Here is a 25,676-nt window from a genome sequence, read left to right as displayed (position 1 = left end):
AAGAGCCAAAGAGATTACAAAATAAATAAAAAGCTATAGGTATAAAGAATTCGAAATACGTTGAAGGAGAACAAAATAAAAAGTAGATAGAAATGTGTTATAGTAAATAACAAATCAGAATCAGTATCAGCATTCTTTTATTTGCCAAGTATATTTCCACATACAGGAAATTGCCTTGGTGTGGTTGGTGCACTGTATATAAAACATAAAAAACAATTGGACAACAATATATACAGTAAGACAACAATATTTACAGTAAGACAAATTTCGAAAAAGAAATAGGATCAAATGCAATACTGTTATGACCTTGTAAGATAGTTTGGTTAAAAAGCAACTTTGACTTTTCGATCTGTCTTAAAAAATCTAAAAATTATGAGTTGATCGAAAACCGACACATCGCTCGACGTCACTAATGACACGTATTCAAAATGGCGGCCGCGGCTATGGTGAGTAAAAGCGAACTCTTTTCCTTCAAACTCCACATTTGTGCTGCTGTGGTCCCCCAGTATCTCTCCGCTGTGGTGGATCAGATCAGGTTTCTCCCCCGTCTGTCACCACCGAATCGTTCACGACTCGCTGGTTTACACGAGTTCTCTGCTGTTCGAATGTTGACGATCTGGCTAACTGCTCGCTGGAGTTAGCTAAGTTAGCTAACGTTGCCTAGCTTAAATGTCAGTGAGCCGTGGTTAAAACACTGAATGTCGTCGTTCGTCCAGTATATTGCAGCGCACTGACTGAGTGTGGGTGAACACACGCACAGTGTTCGGGCTGTCATTCAGACTACAGCAAGGGCATATTGGCTATGCTGAACTTTGGCTTGACGTTAGCTGTTAGCAGCGGAACCATGGAGCACCGATTTAAGGTTGTTGCCGGTGTTCCAGTTTAACTGTGGATGAAGGCAACTGGCGAATTGTTGTCTTTATTCCAGATGGTCGCAGACTCAGTCGCCGATTCGTCATTTTCACAAAGCGCCCGTGTGTGAAGTGAGGTAATCTACTAAAGTTGTCGTTGAAATAAACATCAAACAACATAAATCATATGGGTTAACAAATTAATATATTAGAAAAACACTTGAACTGGACTCGAAACGACATGGTAAAGCAGTTTTAGCTTCTGGGCTGATGAAGATCGCAAAGTCCCTTCGTTGACGCTTGTGACCATTACAATGCACACACCCAAAACACGTGTCATGTTAAAACATCCCTTAAAGAGGTGGAGGCTTTTGTGATTAAAGTTGGAGAACTTGCATTTATTGGATGGGTGAAGCTGCATGTGTCCTCCTGACGCTGCTGGATTCATCTTTGTGGGTTACTGACTGGGTAATTATCCTTATGATGGCAATACCATGTTCAGTGAGGAAGAGGAAATGCTCCTCCACACTTTAACCACTTGATACACAAGCTATGCAAACCCCTGATAATGCCCAACATAGGTCAAAAAATTGTGTTATTTCATGCATGGCTGGGTGTTTCTTTGCTATTATTCCTCCTTCGTTCTGTAGAAGGCTTCTTTGATAGAAGACTCTACTCCTGGTCATCAATGGAGCCATATCAACCTAGCAGATCTGGATTCCAAGCCACACCCACAGCTTCAGTTTGATCCTTTGAAACGTCAGAGATTTCATACTCAGAATCAAGACCCTGTGAATTGCTTCCTCATTTTCCTCATCCTGTTCCTTATCCAGCATCTTTATGAACATGTCAACTGTGCGCACTTTACCAACCAAGTCTGAAATGATTGTGACATGCCATATTAACAGTCGGGATAGAGAAAATCAAAAGCATATTTTCATAGTTTTATTGTGTTGATCTAGCTTTGGTTAGCTAGCCAGAAAATAAGCTAGCTAGCAAACAGCTAGTTAGTATTGTACATATTCTATTCTCACTTGTAATCGATTGTAAAGTCAGTCTTACATCAGATGTGCAAAGGCAGCTGTGTGAAGTTAATGGTAGGTGTTCAGTAGTATTGGTCTTTTTTTTTTAAAGTGGTGATGTAGAAATACAGAAATTACATTTGTTTATAAAGTAAGAAATGGAAAAAGAAAATACTGATTTGTGGTAATCAAAACCAAGTATTTAATGAATACCCGGAATTTAAATATAGCGAAGAAACACTCAGCAATGCATGAATTAATACTACATTAATACGGGCCATTTTTGACCCATGTTGTGGATTAGAAGGGTAGTAATACAAAAATGAGGGGATTGTGAAGGGATTTGTCATGATCAAAAACAAGTTAATCGGGGAATACCTGAAATACTGAATGATGAAATTCATTCACTGCAAAGATCTGGAAAATATAAAGTGAGCATGGTCACTTATGATCTATTTTGTGTATAAAAGGGTTAAAATCACGTCTGCTAACTTAAACCATCAGCGACAGGAGTCTCTGGTGTATGCACATTGTAATGATCACCAGCGTCAAACGAAATATTTTTTCTTGGAGCTGGCCACCTGTGAGTATTCTTCATAACTCCCTGTGTCTCCAATGAACGATGAGCATCAGTTTGTGAAGCTTGTTATAGGTGTGCAGGTTTTATTCTGTGTTCGGACTCTCACCAGATAACATGGGCGTTACCGTGAAGCACATCTGGTGTTATAAAGCTGACAGAGTAAAACACAGAGTAAATACACCGATCATCACAGCGGCTTGGTGGCATAATAACATAGTCATCAGGCCAGGAGCTCATATCGCTTTAGCATGTCATTTCGAATCCCGTTCAAGTTTTTGTACTGTATTTATTTTTTTACCTATATGATTTATATTGATGTCTAAACGTGATGTTGATACAGACACATTATATCAACTCTCGTTAGGTTTTTGTTTTATATTTATTTCAACGAGACCTTCAGTGTTTCAACGCACTTCATGAAAATAACAAATCTGTGACAGAGTCTGCCACCGACAGACAACATCTGGAATAACAACAACAAAATTGGCAGTTGCGATGATCCCCAGTTAAACTAGAACACCGGTGGAAAGTGTTGAAATATGTCACGATGACCAAAGCAGACCAGCAACAAAGTACAAACACAATGGGAGGACTCTCTTTGTTCTTTAACTGTGATCGTAGTTTGCGATGAAACAATGGTTGTTTAAGTAATTAGACATGCTTGCTAACTTCCCTTAGGGCTATTTCATTAATCTGAGTGTCATTAATCCATGTGCACCTCTGTTCATCATGTGTCATTTGGTAGAACTAAACCAAAGGGCTACAACGTTTTTTTCAACACGGAACAATAGAAAGTTATTAATTGAAACCACATCTCTTGGAGGCATATCATGATTGGCATATATCATTTAACTCCCCTCCCTTTGCATTACTATTTGTAAATGTACCCATGGCATTACCTCAAGCCTCGTTTACAATAGGGTTTAACTGTAATGCAGATAAGTACAGTCCATACCTCACTCAGTTTAGATTGTGCATTGGATTTAAGTGTGGACTCTGTCACTCTAAGGCTTTTAATGTTGTTGTCAAACCCTTTTATGCTGCTCTGCTGCTGCTTTATCTTTGCGATTGTTGTCCTGTCAGAAATACAATCTTCTCCCTGGTATTGGTTTTCCACTGCTGATCTCAGCCAATGTTTTTGAAAGGAATAGGGGGAGTCTGTCTCTCACACAGCCTAAAGGCCTATGTATGCTTCTCCGTTTTGACTGTCACGGACTGACATGGACAGAGAAGCGCCCTCTCCGAGAGCCTCGGAGAGATTTTTGTGCACCTCTGATTTTCCTAACTACATGTCGGCATGGCGGAGAGCCTACGGATAGCCCTTGGCTGGGATTGGTCCGCTAAAGTCCGCTTACGACATTTCCGGACCTCAAACTTCCTGTTTCATTCCCTATAGCACAATAAACCCAAAACACAACTACGACTCTAGGATTAATTTGACAAGTGTGTTAAGCCAGTGGAGTTGTCCGGTTGACGGTGGCTAGTTAGAGCCCTCACGGCATGTGTGTACGATCACATACAGTTATAACGCCCTGTCATAACGGCGCTAGCGGGCTAGCCACTATGCTAACTGCGGTGGTAACAGCGCAAAAACCTGCTGTCGGGACTTTAATTCCACGGCTGTTGAATTACAAATGCAGTTTGGAAACAAGACCGGGGTACCGCTGCGCTAAGAAATGATAACATAAGCCTTTTGACTCGCTGGGTGTAACTTTATTTCATCAAAATCTGTCCTTTCTACGCGTCATCAACAGCCTTTGTTTGTTAGTTGCCATCGTTGACTGTGTGTGAGGAGCCGGGGGCACGTAAATAAACAAACGTGGACTTCTTCTACATACCTCATGAGGAAGGCTTCTCTAAGCTCGTCTTCCGTTGCGCCAACTACTGTTCTGGCGGTGAATTGTTTTCAGCACAAACAGCTTCTAGAACCATAAATGAAAAACAGTCTGTTTGATCCGCGCGTAACGGACTCTGAGAAACATACTTTAGCCTTTAGGCAAACATGGGCGTGGAGGTTTTAGGGTCTGTCTAAAAAGGTGCCATCACGGAATCACCTGGGCAACAGATGCTTAGAGTCTCCGTTCTCCGTTTGGAAAACTGTAGCTTTGTCAGTGTCAACATGCTGTGGCCTGTTTCTTACAGATACAGCCAATGATCCGCATTTGGCAGATTTACATGCTTATAGTGCTATAGTTTTTTCAATTGAGGAAGTACTAGGGAATCCTCGGTCAGTGTCTTACAAATATCCCTTTGTTCTTCCTTAAACCTGAAACATGCTTCTTCGACTGCGTCTGCGTCTTTTCACACCGCTGTGGCGCAAGACTCGTTATCATTCATGCTTCCCCAACCTTTGCGCGTCTTACAAAGCAATTCCGCGCCAGAACACTAGGCAGAGTAATGCTTTTTGTCGAAGACGACCTGAGAGACGCCTTCTTTGTGGGTGTGGCAATCGTTGTTGACTGTTTATTTACCTTCTACCAGTCGTGTTCTCCATTGCAAACACACGGTGAACCATGGCAGAGAGTGTATTCGCGATTCCAACCAAACAACATTCTTCTTCTTCTTTTTAAAATCTTCCGTTGTTTCTGCCTGTATTATGGGGCATGAAACCGGAAATGCAGCTCCAGAAGGGATGTAAGCAGACCAATCACAGCCTTGCGGGCGGAGTGAGCTTGCGGAGCTTTGCCGTAAATTTTAGAAAAATGGGGCGACGCCCGTAAGCACGTAAGAAGGGATACATAAGCACGTAAGGGACCCGGAAGGGCTCTTGCACTTACGGGCCCGTGAAAACGCAGAAGCATGTTTCAGGCTTTAGAAAGTGCTTTTAGATTATTTCATTTGTTCAGAAACTTGTTTGACTCCATGATGTAGTTATCCTTTGCCAGGAGCTGTGGTGTAAATACTTTGGTATGCATTTTATGTAAGGCAATCTATATACATTTTTAATCTAGACAGCTAGCTACTTTTTATTAATTTGAATAAATCTCTCTCCATTAGTGGACTAATTTTGTGCTATGATTTTGACACATACACACACCCGCTATTATTAACTTGTTGTAAGCGTCTATATGGTGAAAATATTTGGTTGTGTGTGTTTGGCAGGAGACGTGGTTGGCCTTGCTGCTGTTGTCCTTGTTGCCCGTGGGGCGGCCCTTCTATGTTCCCGGAGTTGCTCCCAGGGACTTCCACGAGGGTGAGACAGTAGATCTTAAGGTAAGATTCAAAATAATTTGATCAACATTTCACAAATTAGCCGGTACCTATATATTGATATAGTTGTTTATTGGTGGCCAATCAAATCAAAATGGTACTGTGTTTAACCAAGCCAATGTTCTTCTCAAAAACATCCAGCTTAGGTAGATTTTTTTTTTTTTTTTTTCTAAACCGTGAAATAACGCAATATTGCTTTTTAGTCTGTTTTATGTTCCCGCTAACTTTTTACACATTAACAAGAGCTGTATAGATGAAAATATATGGTCTAGCTTAGGCCTCTCACAATAACTATTTCTTGGACGATATATTGCTCCAGAAATAATGTCAATACATGATAATGTTGTCATTCTAAGATCTTTTTGTGTACATACAATTTCAAACCTTGTATGTAGAAAGTCCATTTCAGTCTTCCCTACAAGCAAGACACAATTCAGTTCAGTCCAATTAAATCAAGGCAGAAACAAATACAACAAAAAAAGTCCACTCCAACAACTCAGGAAAGTTAATCGAAAGGGAAGCCTCCTTGTAGCAGTTTAATAAAACAGTGTTTGTATATACGATATGTACAGGATACTCACAGTACCGTTGATGGTCGGGTTAGTCAGTCCGGCATACCATGGCATCTGCCTTCGGGAAAACAGGGAATAAACAATCCACCAGATGATTCCTTGCTGATGGCCAATTCATCGTTCTTTGTCGGAGCTACGCCGTAGCCTACATGTAGAAGTGTACCCTACACTGAACCCTAATGTGCCACTCCCCTAATATGTAAATATGTGTCCAGGCGATGCAGACCACATAAGCTGTGATGGGTCCGCTTGGAATTTCCGGCAGAGTCTGTGACATTTTTGAATTGAATTGAGGGAATGAACACAACTTAATTAATCATTGTGGTCATGTCCATTTATGTAGGATAAGACAATGAAGTTCTTTTCGTGACAGGCCTAGTCCAAAATGCAACATATTTATTGAGTTTTAGTGACTTCTCACGCTACATGTGCCCATGTGGAGAAATCAAATTCTGGAGAATGATTTTTGGTCTAACTGCCATAACTCAACGAAGTAGCACACAAGTACGACACACCCAAACAAACTCTAGCCACTTCTCAAACCACTAAGATGAGCACAGAATCAAATCAATATAATGACATATCCAGAGTGTGGGGCCTAAAATGGTGGAGCTCCGACCAGACCAGGCTTCCCCACCAGCTGAAACACTGAACCTAAACAAAGAAATACCAGACTTGGTTTGACACAAGCAAAACAGGTTAGACAGGAAAGCATATATGAGCTGTGCCCCTGGCTTTTGTCCTTCAGCATGCATTCACAAAGGAAAGGCTGTCTACTGTCTAGTCCTGTAAAATATGTAACAATATATAACACTAACATTAACTTTATATTCCAACACAAATACTTATTTTGCCAGGCTTCACTGTAATTGGGAAGTTACCAGTATTTATTTCAGGTTATTAACAGGCAGATAGTTTTAATAACCATTGATTGTGTTTAGAATCAGTTACCAGTGAAATTCCGTAGTTTTGCATATCACATTGCAGTATCTGGGACCCACTCAGCCTCTCAGATGATTTGTTTTTCAGGCAGTGAAGCTGACCAGCTCCCGGACCCAGCTTCCTTACGAATACTACTCACTCCCTTTTTGTAAGCCAGAATCGGTTTTCTACAAGGGAGAGAACCTGGGTAAGACATGTGTGGAAATTGGCCGTGGACGTTTTTATACATATTTCACCTAATATTACCTAAATGTTTTCAGTGTAATCTTACAATGCTGAAGTTAAACAAACACAAGGATTTAATGTATATATATATATATTCAGCATTTTTTTTTACTGTTTTCTCCTTGTAGGTGAGGTGTTACGCGGGGACCGTATTGTAAACAGTCTTTACAATGTTGAGATGAACAAAGACAAGAAATGTGAGATGATGTGCAGCAAGAAAGTCCTCAGCATCAAAGAAAGCAAGCTGATTGCTGAGCGAATCCAGGAGGAGTATTACGTTCACCTGTGAGCATATCTTCATTGTTGTTATTGTGGAGAGTTCCATGCATTACACCCATTCATTATCTCTAATGCTTATCCTTTAAAGGTTGCATGGAAGTAGACCAATCCATTATAATCCTTTCACTAATATGAATGCACATATGCAGGTGTTTTTTAACATCATAAACCTGCTAAAACAAGTTAAATGATTTCTATGGAGTTAATACTAGGAGGCCAGGTGGATAAAGTCTGCAGAAACTACAGACTTCTAACTCTGACATTTGTGTTAGAGTGAGAAGTCTGTAGTTTCTGCAGACTTTATACACATGCACCTCCTCCAGAGAAAATACGGAGGAACTGCGGAGTCCAGTGCATGTCTGTAAGCAGCGTTAGTGACTTCACGTGCCGCATTTTTTTTTCCAGCGACTATGGGGATTTTTTACTCACTTGAGTCACTTCAAACACAAGCCGAAGCTACTGCAAGGACCCTTTGCAGCGTATGCCTAGGTTCTCTAGCATTTGTGTTTTTTTGTGTTCATTATGCAAACTTATTGAACCCCTCCCTGTGCTTTTCAGTATTGCAGATAACCTGCCAGTTGCCACCAGGTTAGAGTTCTACCCAAACAGAGAGGCAGGAGGTGAAGAGGAGCAGAAGAGAAGAGAGGATGTGGTGAAAGATGTCCAGTTTGAACATGGCTACAGACTGGGCTTTGTCGACAACAACAAGGTAGATTTTGTTTAGCATTGTGCTGTCATGAGCACAATGTTCAGAGGTGGAGAGTAGGCGGAGAGTGCAGGACTTACGTTTATAGATTATGTTTGCACGTTATCTCTTGCATTGCTGACCTTCACTGATCTTATTATGAGTTATTGTGTCCTACATTTAAATAAACTAATGAGTATTTTTATTTTGGTATGTGGAGATTGTCAGTCGTCCAGGCACTATCAAAGTGATAAAAATAGGTCAACTGGACTTGGTTACATTTTTTAAATTTCTTTGAAACTCTTCAGTTCGCTGTTGGTCATATCCGATCAAACCATTCATGCCATCACAAGTGATTTTGAGAATTCAAATTTTAACCGATATCACTGAATATGTTTCAGTGATATCCAAACTTTAACTTTGATTGTTGCATAATTTTAGAAATGTTTTAATTCATTTGAATATTTGATAGAGAAACATATTTTCACAACTACATGTTCAGGGGCTTAAAGGTTAATTCCTACATTAGGATGCTAATTGTTGTCTTGGCCTTTCTTTTTTTCCCTAACAGTTTTATCTACACAACCACCTGTCCTTCATCCTGTACTTCCACCGGGAGAAGGTGGAAGAGGGGGAACTTCACGACTATAGGGTTGTGCGGTTTGAGGTTGTACCCCAAAGTGTAAAAGTGGAAGGTAAGTGTCAGCACATGCTGACCCATTGTGATTAAAATCTCTAAAAGTAAATATTGTAATCACTTGTTATGTATTTATTCATCCTCAGATCTGAAAGCAGTGGAAAAAGACAAGACTTGCACCTTGCCAGAGGCCAGTGGCTCTGCACCCCAGGAGGTTGACCCAACCAGGGAGAACGAGGTTCTCTTCACCTACTCTGTCCACTGGGAGGTCAGTGATGCTACACAAATTCTCACTAACCAGGAGTCAGACCAGTCTGAACCCAAATTAAGTCAGAAAATCTGACAAAATATAGTTTTATTAAGTTCCCTCTTCTCTACATGTTTTTTGGGCTGTTTGTTGGTTGAAGCTCATGGCCACTGTGATCTATTTTAACATGTTTTTGATCATACTTACGTTGATAAAATTCACTAAATACTTAAAATCTTAATCAAAGTCAAAACAATAGAAAATATGAGACAAATAAATGCAGCCTATAGTTAGGAAAAATTATGACCAAAGTCGAGATCAGATGCTAAAGTCTAGGCATTTTTTCAAGCTGTTGTCTATTTAAGAATTTGGAGTTAAATAAAGTGTGGTTGAGGAGCTGCTGAGCCTCTTGTCTCCTGTGTGCAGGAGAGCGAGGTGAAGTGGGCGTCTCGATGGGACACTTACTTGACCATGAGTGATGTCCAGATTCACTGGTTCTCCATTGTCAACTCTGTGGTGGTCGTCTTCTTCCTTTCTGGTACGTCCAGTTTTTCACAAATTCTGCTCTGCTCAACTCTTAAATGTCTCAACAGTAGAGCACTGAGAGTTGTTGGGCACATGGACCCTGAAAGCCTGTGAGTGTATGTAAGTCCATTATATAGCTCTATATTTTATCCTGCACAGATTACTATCAGTTACTGAATAAAATTTCATGTCACTTTTGTAATAAGTAACATAATCTTTCGAAGTACCAAAGAATGTAAATCATTTGGATATTTCATTAACCTTGAAGATATCGCACATGATCATTTTGATGTTTTATTTGTTTAATTTCACCATATTGGACTGAAAGACATTTAGTGGTGTCCCATGCTGTAATGCTTTATATTGAGCTGAATTGCTATTTCTGAGTCGGTTTCTCTACAGACTCAGAAATAGCTGATATGCCATGTATGAAAAAATAATAACAGTTCATAAATCATTCAAACTCATATATAAACCACACAAATGAACAGTAATAAAGCATATTCAGTTGTATTTTATGAAAAACATTGACTATGAAATCTTCATTGCAGATAAACTCCACACAAATAAAAAGTGACAGTATATTGTAGAACTTTCAAAGGAGGACTCAGTAATGATAAGGAATAATTCTGAAGAAGCTCCAGAGCATTATCAAGAGAACAGCTCATTCTTAACCGGCACATTACAAACAGGCACTGCACTAGTTATCCAGATTACACATAGCCCATTACTAGCCAACCTGATTATGCCATACATTTAAAAATATACTTGTTTTTTGACAGCATGTGAACTGTTGCTGTTCAGTTTTTCTTGCTGAACGACATCTTTCTTGTTCTCTCAGGTATTCTGAGTATGATCATTATCAGGACCTTGAGGAAGGACATCGCTAACTACAACAGAGAAGATGACATAGTAAGTTATTACCCACTTGGTCTGAAAAATAACAATGAATATGATGTTTTTCAGTAACAATATAGCTAAAGTCCAATATATATATGTTTGAGCTGTCAAAATTAACTCGTTATCGCGTGCGCAGAATGATCGCTCCATACTCCCATACCTGCACCCACTCACTTGCTCAGGGCAACACACTCAGTGAGATCAGAGCTCGTTCACGTGAAGCAGCCGTTCAGGGACTTTGTAGAAGAACAGTGAAACACAGAGTTTCTCTGGTCACAGCTGCTCAGTGATTGGCGCGGCTGCTTCATGATCAAAGCAGAAACTGCTTGGTTTGTACCGAGCTGGACTATCTGTCCTCCTCCACTCTGCTCCTAGTTGAACTAACACTCATCACTAGTTATCAGGACCTGATCTGCTTGTTAAGTAACTTGGTGTTTATTTGATTCGCTCCAGAGTTTTTTAGGCTGCATTTAAACATCCTGAAAAATGACTCGTCAACATTAACACTGTGCTCAGTACAACTTGTGAAGTGTCAGTCAGGACTCAAAGAGCGGAGCGACAAGCAGACATGATCCCATACCATCGATCCATTTCCAATCACATGACCGTACGTTTGTCACCTAAATCATCCTAATAAAAAATTAACTATGAACGTGCACTAGTTCATTTTCATCTGCTTGAACCGAACTTGGAACTCGTTATTTTTAAGTGTAAATTGGCTCAACACTGCTTCTACAGATGGGCTCAGATTCAGAGTCCACACTCACATTTAATTGTGTAAAGGTTTGGTTGCTCGTTTTATTTTTTGAAATCCCATATTGCTAAAAACAAGAAGAAGAGCAAAGGTTAAGAAGCCCAATTTTTATAGGGTAAAGGTTATCTTTATAAAAATAAAAATAAAAACATCATCCAATGTTTGCTCAGAGGCAGAGCAAAGAGATTTAATTATGGTCTGGTATGCTTTAGTTTGATTTGATTTTTCAATCTTAATAACTATCATTTGTCCTAGTCATCAATAAAAACAACAATTCTTAAATGTATATATCCGCCTTCTGTTATTATCTTTCTGTACCCGTAACAATATCCAGAAGAAATGGGAATTTTAGTTATAACACATACAATTATTTTGGATTTTTGGCCTCATATTTTTGAAATGTTTCACTTTTATAGGGGTAGTCTCCCCCCCCCCATAAAAAATATAGATTTTGACAGATATGAACATTTGTGACATTTAAAAAATACAATTTCACCCAGCCCGAACACAGCCAAACACATCAGATCAGTATATTCCAGGCACCTCATCCCATTTCTCTGCCCCTCACCAGGAAGACACTATGGAGGAGTCTGGATGGAAGAATGTCCACGGTGACGTATTCAGGCCGCCTCAGTATCCTATGATCCTCAGCTCTCTGCTGGGCTCAGGGATCCAGCTCTTCTGCATGATCCTCATCGTCATCTGTAAGTGTTTCTCTATCATTGGTTACTTTACACATAATGACTTGCACCTCTTTCATTGTTCATGAGGTTAAATTAACATCACTCAGTGGTTGTAATTCAAACAACTCAAAGAGTGTGAAGAGTCTTCTCTACTGCTCACTTCAGTTTCAGGAATCAAAATCTCCTGGTTAAACTTCCATTCTTATCAGATAAATTGATTAAATTCTAGTTCTGCAGTAGGATCTTGAGTTGCCGTAGCAAGTAGCTCTTGAAAGATAAGCTCTAGGTAATCTTTGAAACATTCAAACTGCCATTTTCTCCTCTGTGTCACAGTCGTTGCCATGTTGGGCATGTTGTCTCCATCCAGCCGAGGGGCCTTGATGACCACTGCTTGCTTCCTTTTCATGTTCATGGGGTAAGAGCCACATTTATCTCTCTAACAGCCATGAAGAAATTCCCAAATATGTTCTTATTTAAAAAGTGCATTTCTTTAACTGTACACTACTTTTTCCTGTGCATGTGTTTCCTCCAGTGTGTTTGGTGGTTTCTTCGCTGGAAGACTGTACCGCACACTGAAGGGTCATCGGTGGAAGAAAGGAGCTTTTTGTGTAAGTCTAATAAATCAAGCCCATAATGTGAAAGAAACAAATATCTCTCATAATAGAAATAATAATGAACTTGAGTAATGCAGTGTATATAGGATTTATTTTGGCAGTTGGAGTTCCCCCAAAAGGAGGGTGATCTGACCCACCCCCCATTTTTTCTTACTGCCTGAATTAATTTCCACTTAATTTGTCATACAAATGCTAAATTAAGTGGAGATTGTAAATTCAATATAGCATTTACAGTAGATATAAAATTAAGGTATGAGCAAATTAGCGACATTAAGCATAATGGGACATAACCCATGGGGAGAGCGTGGCCACAAGAAGGTTGCCGGTTCAAATCCCACTCTTTCCCATCTGCATGCTTAAGTGTCCTTGGCAAGATACTGAACCCCTAAAATGGCCCCTCATAAATGTTGAGTGTTCTTAAAATGTCAGTCGCTTTGGACAAAAGCGTCAGAAGATCATGAACATCCAAGAAGTTGTGTGTGTGGAAATCCAATGATCAAAGAAGGGAAAACATAATCATCACATAATTACACCAAGTCAGTTAAACTTCAGGTTTATCAATCTGTCCATTAAGAAACACAAGTGATCCGAAACTATTTCACTTGCTTTGGTGCAAATGAAAGTGACAACAGGTGCAACGGAGAGCCTAATGCAGGTCAACCCCCGAAATGGGAAAGGTTTCTGGATCTGGTGGCCACAGACAGCTGCCCTCTAATTACCCGTCCTGTTTGTCACTATGGTACCATGAGGTGGTACCTGCAGCCCAATCAGGTTGCACAGGTAGTCCAGCTCCTCCAGACTAACACATCCATACGTGTGGTCGCAAGTAGGTTTACAGTGTCTCCCAGATCAGTCTCATGAAGCACTGCCAGAGCCCGACAAAATGACCTCCAGCAGGCTACTGGTGTTTATGTCTCTGCAAAACTGTTAGAAACAGACTCCATGAGGGTGGCATGAGGGCCCGAGTGGGACCTGTGCTCACAGCCCAGCATCGTGCAGCTCGTTTGGCATTTGCCAGAGAACACCAGAATCGGTGAGTCCGACTCTGGTGCCCTGTTCTCTTCACAGATAAGCGCAGGTTCACACTGAAAGAGAAGCTATGGTGAACGTTAAGCTGCCTGTTACATCATCCAGCCTGATTGGTTTGGCGGTGGTTCACTGACGGTCTGGGGAGGCATATCTTTAAATAAAAAATGTGTTATTTAAAGAGTTAAGAATGTACTGTTTTTATTTTTATGTATAATTTGTATTTGTGAATTTTATTTTGTTATTATTTTATCTTGTTAACGTTACCTCTGGAAGTGATGTTGCTGTGTAGCACCTTTTGTGCTCCCCAAAGTTCTTACTTCCTGTCGGCCCTTACTTCCCTCAGTGAAATTTTGTGACACTGAGGGTAAGACACCTGTTGAAATGCTCCGTGCTGCTTTATCGTTTTCTTTGATAAATGACCTGTGTAAATTTCATGTTGTATATATAAGTACATTGCGCTGTTGTTTTGAGTGTTTATGTCAATTTCATTTCATCCTGATTTTTGGAAAAACTGACAGCCCTAAATGCCCTAGCACCAGTTAGACTAATTATAGTAAAGAAAAGACCAAATTGAAGTCAAAGCAGGACCATTACGATAGATAGATAGATAGATAGATTACTTTATTCATCCCTGAAGGCAAATTAAGTCGTCATAGCAGCCGGTATATTTGAATACAATAAAATACAATAGAATAGAATAAAATAAAAAAAAATATTGAGCTAGAAGAATAAAAACAGAAACACAAGATAAATAGGTAGATAAGGTGCAGTGGCAAGATGATGGTAATAGTACTGATGATATGATGGTAATGTTATTGTTAGACAGCACACAAAAATAGCACAGTACACACAAAAATAGGTACTGAGCCATTTCTTACAAATGGCTCAGTCAGAAACTGCTGAACTGTGCTTTTAAACAGTTGGTATGTGGCACGTTTAGTAAGCCAGCACTGAGCCACCTAAACCAGCAGTATGGAATATACTCAAATCGACTCTAATGTGAGAGATATGACAATGCCAGACTACTTCTGTCCTTAATATAAAGTAGAAGAATTTTAAAGTGATGAATTGCTCCTGTGTTAATATATTCAGTTATATACAATGCAAACCCAATGTTTCTTTTACAATTTCTACATGTAAATGAATGAGCATTGTCCCTTTGGTGACACTGTAAACAAAGAGGCTGAGTTCATCTTCTTTTCTCTCTTCTGCAGACGGCAACTTTGTATCCTGCAGTGGTTTTTGGAATTTGCTTCATCCTCAACTGTTTCATCTGGGGAGAACACTCCTCTGGAGCGGTGAGTCTCATGCCTCACAAACACTGTGCATTCATTGCAAATAAGGAAACAACAAACCAGGTGGTTAATTACTGGATTTTAATAACCAACCTAATCCCTTTGTTAAAAGGAAATTTTCCCTCAATCCCCTAAAACGTGTTAAAATGGTTTTTGCAGGTACATTAGAGTTCAATAGCAGAAATAAAACTTGAGAAGAGTAGAACAGTTACGACACATAACATGCTCTGAGCTATTGTCTGATTTAATCCAAATGAAGAGCATATACTGAGAATCAGTACAGTGTCATGAATTGTAAAACATGGCCCTTTCTCTTCTCTTGCCTCATCAGGTTCCCTTCACCACAATGCTGGCTCTGCTGTGCATGTGGTTCGGTATCTCCATGCCCTTGGTCTACCTGGGCTACTACTTTGGCTTTCGCAAACAGCCATACGATAACCCGGTGCGCACCAATCAGATCCCTCGACAGGTCCCAGAGCAGCGCTGGTACATGAACAAGTTTGTTGGGTAAGTTTTCAAGCAATCTAGGTTCTGATCTTAATCGTCTATCAGTGACTGGGATGGTTATGTTGAAGCGGTTTGAACATTCAACTTGAGGCGTGCTGTTTTGTGATATAGAAACTTTTCTTTGCACTAGAATCCTGATGGCTGGGATCCTGCCCTTTGGGGCTATGTTCATCGAGCTCTTCTTCATTTTCAGTGTGAGTACAGCTGCTTTGCTTACATACACTGTGTGTGCCAGTTAGGGATGGCACAATATGAAATGTTGGTGCCATGACGATTTTCAGAGCAAATGTGACGGTTTCCACGATCACCGATACTAAAGATGGGAAAAGACACACGACAAGCAATATATAGCTAATTTATAGATTAACATTTGGCTATTTAAAAGTCATTCACCTAAGTTGTTCCATTAAGTTGCCTTATTGTCAAAAGATTTGTCAGTGAATTTGAATTTCCTGTCATCATAAGCAGTGTATCTGTTTGGGACTTTAATTGTAAACTTGGATTTTGCCATACTGGCTTTACTGGTGAATAATGCACGCACATTTGCTTTTAGATCACAACAGCTGATTCCCACAATTTAAGGACAAACTGTTACCAACAAGTTGGGTTGGGTATTGTTTGAATTTCAACAATTCAGATTTTGCTTATCGATTCAGGTTGTTAATGATTCTTGATTCCAATTCTTTAAAGTGCTGGGTCAAAACATTTCACATGCTTGTTTCACGAAAAAAAAGATAGATTTTTACAAACCTTTACAAAAATCATATTCATTTTAACTGACTTCAATGCAGGGAACCTGAAAATACATTTCTGTCATTAAATTATATGATTAATTTTAATTTAGTAGTATTTAATATAAAGTTTATTTGTTTCATTCAATTCACAGCAACAGTCGATTAGATAACAGTTAAGAGAGTGTGTGAGTGTGGATGAAGTAGAAACGTCTCTGTGTGGTGCTGGTGCACCTGCTATTCCAACTGAAACAAATAACAAATAAAAAACTCTAACCTTGGTCCGGACTTGCAGGCACAAAAAAATCCTTAAATTTAGAACAGTTCTTGTTGAGATGTGTCTTTTTTAGGCACTATGCACGAGCGCTCATCACAGATTGTGTCTCCTGCAGTGGAGAAAACCCGATCACTAGGTTTAGAGGAGGCCTGGAAACATAAATATGAAAAGACCATGTCTGCCAATAAAAGATAAGTCGCAGGTTCCACCATCAGGCGACAGAGTTTCAGATGTAAGGATATGTCTGCTTTTCATTCTCTGCATGGTCCTGGATGGACATGGACCACTGCTCTGATATTATCTTTTGTTTGTCTTCATCTGCAAGAGGCGCCTCCAGTGGAGAGATCTTAGAACGTTTGCAGGGAGGTGGTTGCTACAAAGATAATGAACAGGCTTATCACTAAAAAAGTGAAGACATCCATTAAATCTGAATTTCCCTCGGGATTAATAAAGTATCCATCTATCATCATCTATCTATCTATCTAAAGGCAAAGGTCATCACTCATGATTAAGATACAGAACCTTTCAAATATATTTTCAACTAGTATGACATTCTCCTCTTCCTCAATCTCCACTTCTTCCTCTTGGCTTTTCTCGGGCCACATTGCGTCACCACCATGATGCTCTGGTGACTACAGACAATGTAACCTTTTAGATCACACATGTTAATGACTGGGCGGAGGCAGTATATTTGTGTATGGATGATGTTTCCCCTGCACAAAGTCAGTCAGCTTTCCAGCCAGTGGCACTGTTGTCCTTCTTTCTGTCTTTCTGTCTACCTATCCCTCTCCATATGCTTTCTCAGCCATTGATCTAGGCTGGCTTCTTGAATTGCTGGGTATTGTTTTAGGAATCTCTCCAGCATTAGATAAAGAGAACTCCAGTGAGTTTTGTCGTCGAGAACTAGTAATAGTTGAGGCAGCTCTGACACCAGCATGAAAATAACAAATACAAACAAAGAGGTAGAATCATAATCTAAACCATATATGTATATATTTAGTTTTTACAGTATATATCATCACTGTAAAAATAAAATATACTCTTAAAACCCATGTTCACTGAAATGTCATCATTAATGTGTGTGTCTGTGTGTGTCGCCCCCTACAGGCCATCTGGGAGAATCAGTTCTATTATCTTTTCGGCTTCCTGTTCCTGGTGTTCATCATTTTGGTGGTGTCCTGCTCTCAGATCAGCATCGTCATGGTTTATTTCCAGCTCTGTGCAGAGGTGAGTTCAGCTGGGTTTACCAACATCATTAATTTAATGGATGATTATTAAATGTATAGCCTTTTGTTTGCCCAGTTTGACCAGTGGGAGTTTCTGAAGATTGGACTCTAATAAAACAGAGACTAACTCTAAAGACTCATTATGAAAAGATTTAAGAACAGTGGCTCGCCTAGCAACACTGCAAGTCTGAAGAAAAAACCCATGATGTAACAATATCTGTTCAAAATGAACATCTGATGATGAGAACCTAATTTCTTATCATAAAACCCATCTAAATTAAAAACATATTTGTGTTGTTTTACTTCTCTTGAAAAACAACAGATCTCATGTCTAGCAAAGACGTGTAGGGACTTTGAAAAGGTACAAATACTGAGGTTTAGGTAAAGAGCATAGTATACGTAAAATACATAGTATAGAATAATTGTTTCTGCTTTAGGAGGAAAACTGGTTGACGTATATCTCATAACCAGCTCCCCAAAAAGTATTCCTGTTGAGGGCGTATCGCTATTTTACTATTTCACCAAGAAATCCATAAAACAGTTGTTTGTTTGCTCACATTATCCTGCAGTACACAGCTCTACTGGTGCTACCGTAACCATATCTAAATCACCTGTGTTCTGTGTTGTCTCCATCTCTCCTCACAATCAGGACTACCGGTGGTGGTGGAGGACTTTTCTGGTTTCAGGAGGCTCAGCTTTCTACGTCCTTGTTTACGCTGTGTTCTACTTTGTCAACAAGGTAAAGAGTAAACCACATGTTTGATTGCACTGCAGCTGATTACATCAATGTCCTAACCCTGATTGTTTCAGCAGGACCTTTTACGTTTGGCCTGAGTCTTTAAATGGTCTTTGTTCTAATATTATCTCATATGTAATCATAATTTTCTGCATGTCAACTTCTGATTGTCTAATGTTTTAAAGTTTTAACTTTGTTCAGGTTGAGGCTTTGAAATAGGCCAACTGGGGTTTTGCCTCCCCCTGCACTGTATATTATTATTTTTAATTTGTTGTGCTAAATACACATTTAACACAACAATTCTATATATAAACAAACAATTCTATATATCACCAAATCGTGCTATGAGCTTGTTATCTTAAACTCAGATTAAGGTGATATTTAAAAAATGTTAAAAGAAAACTTTACCTTCGGCAAATGAATCTGAAATTTATTTTCAGATTTTATTTAAGTCAAATTTGTGACATTGCTGATCATACAGAGTTTTCTTTTCAAACATGTTACACAAAATGTATAAAAGTGAGCAAAAAAACCCCATAAGAATGAACTCCTCCTCTATGTATTCCTTTCCAGCTGGACATTGTGGAGTTCATCCCCTCTCTCTTGTACTTCGGCTACACAGCCCTGATGGTGCTGTCGTTCTGGCTGCTCACAGGCACGATTGGTTTCTACGCAGCCTACATGTTCATCAGGAAAATCTACGCTGCAGTCAAGATCGACTGAGTAGTCACCACCGCTGCTGTTTTTTGGGGGTTTTGTTTAACTTTTTGTCCCATTTCCTTTTGTTTCATTTTTTTAATATATATTTTTATCATTCATGTTGAACAAGCACTGACTTGTGTTAATAGGGAACAAGAGGGGTGTTTTCATGGTGCAACAGCCCAACCCACTGGCGTAACGGGGAAGAACAGCCTGTGGCAGAGCTAAACCAGCTGTCTCTCTCTCTCCCCCCTCCCTCGCTTCTCTCACCCTCCTCTCCCCAGGACAGAGGCTCAGAGGCGATTCTCCTCTGATGTGACAGTTTATGTCTTCTGCTGTTTCACCTTGCACACAACACAGGGGGCCAAAGCTTGTCTAACGTTGGTTTCTGCACATTTTCGTCTCGTCTTTTCATTTTGTGAATCTAACTTATCCGGGTTTTTTATTTTTGCCATCCCAGAATTTATCTCTGACTTCATTTCTCATCGCCATCGTCATCTCGTGTGAAGTTATTTTCATCTGGCGTCTTCACATACATTTTGTCTTTGCTTTATCCACTGTTTCAAATGTGGAGGAGACTGGATAGATCGCGGAAGGATCGGAGAGTATAATTGTGGTTATGGTGTTAACTTTGTTTTGTCCTAATCATATGGATGGCACAATTGTGCTGGGGAGTCCTACCTTGTAACACAAGGAAGGCTAAATTAAATTTTATTTTATTTTTTAACTTCAATTTCCATGGCCTGGTGTGACCATGTTACCCACCTCTGTAATCGAATATTAGCTTCTTTCACCAAATCAAAGGGTCTTTATTTAAAGTCCAAATACTGGTCCATTGTTTAAATGATATACAACAGCTCTGAAGTCAATGCTCTGAAGCAGCGAATTGAAGCCACTGGATTTGGAGAACAGGAAAGGCTGCGGTTGACACGGCAACGACAAGGAGCAGAAACTCGTGGGATAGATAGTCTACAACACAAAGCCCAGTTTGAAGCTTTTGCAGTTGTAACGTACAGAGCGCTCATTGAAGCGGTCCGTCTGTACCCTGAGTGTCGCTGGATGTCTGCTGAACTATGCAGCAAAGGAGGGAAGTGCAGAGTCGCTGGCTGCGGTGCCTGTTTCAAAGAACTGCTTTGTCGGGAAAATTCATGTTTGGAACTGATGCACGAGGCATGTTGTGTGTTATCAACAGCAAGATCACCTGTGTGTCTCTAGCAGACAGATTCTGACAGTGCCCTGGTGTCATGAGATGAGCTTTGAAATGTTATCCAACGTGTTCTTATCAGCGTTTTACAGCCGAGGTCTTTGCGTAGATCCACAACTCATCCTTGCATCTTGCACTTTTTCTTTATTTTTCAGCTGAAAGACTTAAAATGTGTGGAGCCTGATAAAATGTGACTTTACAAGCTGCTCTAGTTACGGTTTCTCATTGGCAATCAATCTGTTAGCTTAGCATAAAGACGGGAGACGGGCTGAACAGCTAATCTAGGCTGGGTAAAAGTAACAAAATCCAATCACTGGTAGCGCAAATGCTTACAAATTTAAAAAAGAATGTTCTATCTCTTGTTTAATCTGTCCTGATGTATCTCATCATGTCTTGGCTCTGCTCCGTGACTGATAAGATGGTTTTTATTTAAATTAGGAAAGTTTGAAGATGCTAGACAGAGCCAGGCTAGCTGTCCTCTTCGCAGCCTTAATGCTATGCTAAGCTAAACGGCTGCTGACCAGCAGACTACACTTTTTGCAGACTATACTTTTTGCAAGAAGTGTATTTTGGAGAAATGTCAAATAGATTTTCTCGTGACGACTCAGTTGAATTCCACTACTCTGTAAATCTCGACTCTGTCTGCTAACAGGTGAGACGGGTCCTGCAGGTCACTTGCTCACTGTGGCAGGTTACTAGTTATTGTTAGAGGCCAAGATGTCAGTGCTTATACAAAGAGAATACTCTAAAGACTGAATGTTAACACAGACCCGGGAAGTACATGTTTTTATCAAGCGTCGCTCCTTCTACACAAATGCATCTTTAAAATTGAACCAAGCTGAGCGCTCTCAACGTGCAGCATCAGTCCCTGAGCCCCTCCCCATTTATTGGACTTTGTCCCAGACTTCATGGAGACCATCAGACGGTCTTAGTGAAGAATTGAAGCTTCACTCGATCTGTCTTTTGTTAGTTTTTCCAATATACTCGTGGCAGGTGTTTTTGCACAGAAGTAAAGGTGACATGTCGTCGTGAGGCTTTACAGAGAAGGAACAGGTGCCTGCATCAACCCTGATTCTCCAGGGCTAAATAAAGAAGAAATGAATGCCTCCCCCCCCCCCAGCCCTCTCCCCCTGTCATTAACACCTAACGAGCGGCTTGAAGAGAGCGAGACGTTGCCAAAAATATTTAAGTTCCCCCTGCCACTTGCTTCGAGACACACCAGCCTCTACTCAAATGAGTGCATTCCTGTAACGACCATGACTGCCCACACCGTCTGACAGCATCATCTCTGTACCACTGTTCCACCCTCTGTATTATGTCAGAGTCACTGAGCTCTGACAATCGAGCTGCTGTTTTTGGCAGACACGGCTCTCCTGCTCTTTGGAAGTGCACACGACAGGGGAGACTTTTTTTACAGACACTCTTTAACGTTGCCCGGGTCATGCGAACGTATGTATGATCGAGGGGCTTACGATGTAAATAATAGAACATGGCTTTGTATTTGTTTGGCTGTTTGTGGCGCTCTATAATGATTCCTATCATAGTTTTAGCCAAAAGCATGACGCTCATGATGACTTTGAAAGGAACCTGTTTCTGTTACTTCTCTCTGTGTTGCTTTTACAGAATGTACAATAACAAAATGTACAATGACAAAAACAATAAAGTAATGACAAGTTGAATATGAAGAAGAGCTTTCCGTTGTGGGGTGGTTTTATTTTCGTAAAGGGGAACCAAAGTGTCCATTTGTCTGCACAAATGCCTGCAGGGTGGACAAAATGGAGTGACTGGCCTTGGTTCATTTTAGAACCAAAATGACAGAAACTAAATTTATTTGACGTGCACTTGGACCTTTTAATTTGGTTCACGTCCCATCCATTAACACAGAAAGGATTTATGAACTATACCACAGCGAGTCCCAGAGGGCGATTAAAGGGATAGTTCACCGAAAAATTATAATTCACTCAGAGGTCAACTTTGCAGCAGCCAAATCCGATACAAGTGAAGTGAATGGTGATGTTTTGGCACCCAAGTGTCCGCATGCCCCACCATTCATATTCAAATCGAAACAATGCCATTTACACCATTTCTAAAACCTAAATGTCCACTGGCAGTAGCTACACTAGTGGAAATAGTGTGTCCAAGGTTCTGTGAATGCACCTAGTAGGAAGATATATTTTCATTTTTCTTTGAACTATCCGTTTAAGGTGTTTTGGCTTAACATTAACATGTCGTCCAGATTTGTATACATACATGGGTTGAGGTCAAGAGGCTGCTAACAGGATGGTTATACAATACTTACTTACTGGCACAACTTCACCTGTTTCCCTGGAGGTGAAAACTGGAGCCACAGTTACAGTAAATTCAATAACACGTCTCGGCTTGTAGTTCTCACCAGGGTCATCCACGTACACTGCTTGTTTCCCTGGTGGAGATGAAATACCTCACCAACTTGAGTAGGCTTGTTCCCAATAAATGTTTTGCACCTTACATCCAAGCTACTCCTTCAAATTAAAGCTGCAGCTGCTTTCAGACATGCACTGAACTCCCAATAATTGCCAGACATTCTCTTGAAGAGCTGTATGTAAGAAGACAAATGTCAAACTGAGAAACGGCAAACATTCACTGGAGTTTCATCTGCAGGCCCCCTAGAAAGAAACTCTCGAGAATGTCCAAATGAGCCAATGTGAGAACATAGCAGAAGATCTTGAGGAGGCTTTTCTAACACTTGACAGATGCAAAAAAAAAAAAAGCAGGTGAGTACCATACACCTGGAACAAGAAGTTGTCAGGAGAGTATTTAGAGATAAGGTCCGATGCCAGTATCGGTGTGCTGTATACAAAAAAGAAACGGGGGATCCCTGCAGCAGAATTGATTCGTTATTGAAATCAGCTGCTATTAATTTTACAACAAAAAAGCCGTATTTTTACCACAATGAAGTCGTAATGTTCTGAGAATAAGGTTTGAATTTGACAAGAATAAAGTAATCTGAATAATATACGAGAATAAAGTTGTAATATTACAAGGATAAAATCGTAAAATTTTAACACACAGTGGTAAAGTTGAAAAGATTTGGACATTTAGGATCAATAACTAATAAGCATGAGCATGGAAGAATTGGGAAAAACAAAAAAATAAAAATAAAGACCGACGACCTGTCACTGGCTAGTGAAAGCTCCCTCAGTGGAGAAATGCTAGGGGCTGGACTGACACAAACAAATCAAATATTGTTTCATTCCTGATCCACCAATCAAAACAGGAGTGTTATCATTTGAACGCGAGTTGCACGTACGCTTCCAAGTATAAAAGTAACTGCAGGCATGGTCAGCGCTCACCCTCACTGAGACGACACCCTGCAGAGCTTGTGCGCTTGCTCTTGTTTCCTCTATAATTCAGATATTCATTGCTTTATAAACAGTCTTTTTAAAGTCTCACTCCTTCCTTAGTAATACCTTCCTGCACTTGCAGCAGGCCTATTCGTAGCCTGGTGTAAGGAGTAATTTGCTTCACAGTCTTTTTTTAGAAAGCTCATAGCCCCAAATACCCCTAACCAGCTTTGGGGGGGCCCAGCTTGCAAAAGTTTGAAAACCCCTGACTTAGTGTATAGGGGCTTAAAGTTGGCTGGAATATCAAACCTCACCATTACACTGCTGTTTGCAGGACACGTATACTGATGAGGTTATGTATCATAATTCTCATTCTCATCTCATCACAAGACCCCTTTCACCCCAGCCATAAACATTTTTGCCTGCTGCCGTCTGGCCAACATTACCGCAGCATCCGGGACCGCACCACCAGGCTCAGAGACGGTTTCATCCCCCAGGCCATAAGACTTTTAAACTCCTCTGAACTCCAATAATTCCAAACCACCACTGTGTCATATTTGCATATTTGCACCATTGCACAAATTGCACTATTGTTGTTTTATTTTCTCTTTAGCTGTTTTTATATATATTTAGATATATATACTTTATTTTCTATTTTAAATTTTGATATTCCATTTTATACTATTTCTATTTTATTTTTTAGGTTGTAATTACTTGAGCATTGCTAGAAGAGAGCCTGTGACTCAAGCATTTCACTGCCAGCGACTGCTTAATTTTATTGTTGTGCATTTGACAATACAATTCTTGAATCTTGAATCTTGAATCTTGAATCATCCATCCTGTTTGTAAGGGACGTGGAGTTTGCTAGGAACAGACTCGGGAGAGCTGGTCTCTATGGGTTAGCCTATAGCCTATAGTGCGTAGCCCAGCTTGCTTAGTTCCCTCTCCCTTCACCTTAACATAGGCGTCTTCAACAGGCTGCCGTAAGTCACTGCTCTGACTTTGTGGGTAATCTGCCCTGACCATGGACATTGAGAATAGTTTATTGAAAAAGGCAATTTTCTCCCTGATTGTCTCCTTTGCTGTTGTTGCTCGTAAAAAGGCAGCAATATTAAAATGATCAGCCATTGCTGTACTTCGGTTAATTAGCGATGTTAGCACACACGTGAATCGGCAAAGTATGATTATCCACTCTGGGCCAATAAACAATTACAATATTGATCAAAACTTTCTATGAATCATAAGGCTAATAATTACTTCGCTTGATGATGAGATGACAGTCAGACTGGTTGTAGCTGGTAGTTGCAGCTGAAAAGTTGCATCCTCTTGCACAACATTGACGTCATCGCATAGCAGACAGAAACAATCACTCATTTTTCCTGAATCTCCCCCTACTGTGAACAGTTCAAGGTTGTATCAGTGACTGGAGACAAGCAGTTTGGAGGATGTGGGATTTAACCAGACAGTGCAGTGGAAGACACTAAAGAGATGTGATGTGTTTATATATATATATATATATATATAGGTTTACTGCATCACTACACACCATTTTTTCTTTTAATGTGTTTAGTGCAAACCTCCCAACTTGATGGATGTGCCGCTGAAAATCCCTTTAAATGAGATGTCCTCTGTGTGTGTGTGTGTGTCTGTGTGTGTGTGTGTATCAAGGTCCTAATTCTTGCTTTCTGGTGTTTCCTAAATGTTCAGAGTCTGCAGGCAACTGATCAAATTATAAACTCTGTGGTGTGGTGTCTGGGTTCTCTCAAGTCCTTTTTACGAACTCTCTGGGTTCCTCCAAAGAAAACTCTACAAACCCAAAAGAGTTTCTATTCTTGAGTTATTGCCCAGTTGGCATCCCATAAGTGTATGCGTGAGAGTCAGCCAAGTTGATGTAATTATAGTGCCGCTCCATAGTACTATAAT

The 25,676-nt window shown here is 40.1% G+C and overlaps 1 protein-coding gene across 1 annotated transcript; it reads left to right on the top strand.

Moving 5' to 3' along the window:
* Nucleotides 1-394: 394 nt before the first annotated feature.
* On the top strand, nucleotides 395-22,120 carry tm9sf4 (transmembrane 9 superfamily protein member 4). Its single transcript, XM_062391631.1, has 18 exons — nucleotides 395-446; nucleotides 5,556-5,666; nucleotides 7,265-7,364; nucleotides 7,531-7,687; nucleotides 8,240-8,390; nucleotides 8,938-9,061; nucleotides 9,150-9,271; nucleotides 9,677-9,788; nucleotides 10,617-10,687; nucleotides 12,001-12,133; nucleotides 12,446-12,527; nucleotides 12,645-12,720; nucleotides 14,970-15,053; nucleotides 15,382-15,557; nucleotides 15,688-15,751; nucleotides 17,673-17,792; nucleotides 18,441-18,530; nucleotides 19,101-22,120. The coding sequence occupies exons 1-18, from the start codon at nucleotides 429-431 to the stop codon at nucleotides 19,248-19,250; spliced, it is 1,941 nt and encodes a 646-aa protein (XP_062247615.1). The 5' UTR covers nucleotides 395-428; the 3' UTR covers nucleotides 19,251-22,120.
* The last annotated feature ends 3,556 nt before the right edge of the window (nucleotides 22,121-25,676 follow it).

The sequence above is a fragment of the Platichthys flesus genome, chromosome 7 (assembly GCF_949316205.1).
Source record: "Platichthys flesus chromosome 7, fPlaFle2.1, whole genome shotgun sequence".
In the NCBI taxonomy this organism is placed as follows: Eukaryota; Metazoa; Chordata; class Actinopteri; order Pleuronectiformes; family Pleuronectidae; genus Platichthys; species Platichthys flesus.
Note: the sequence above shows the minus strand (reverse complement) of the source record. Positions and strands in the feature narration are given on the sequence as shown.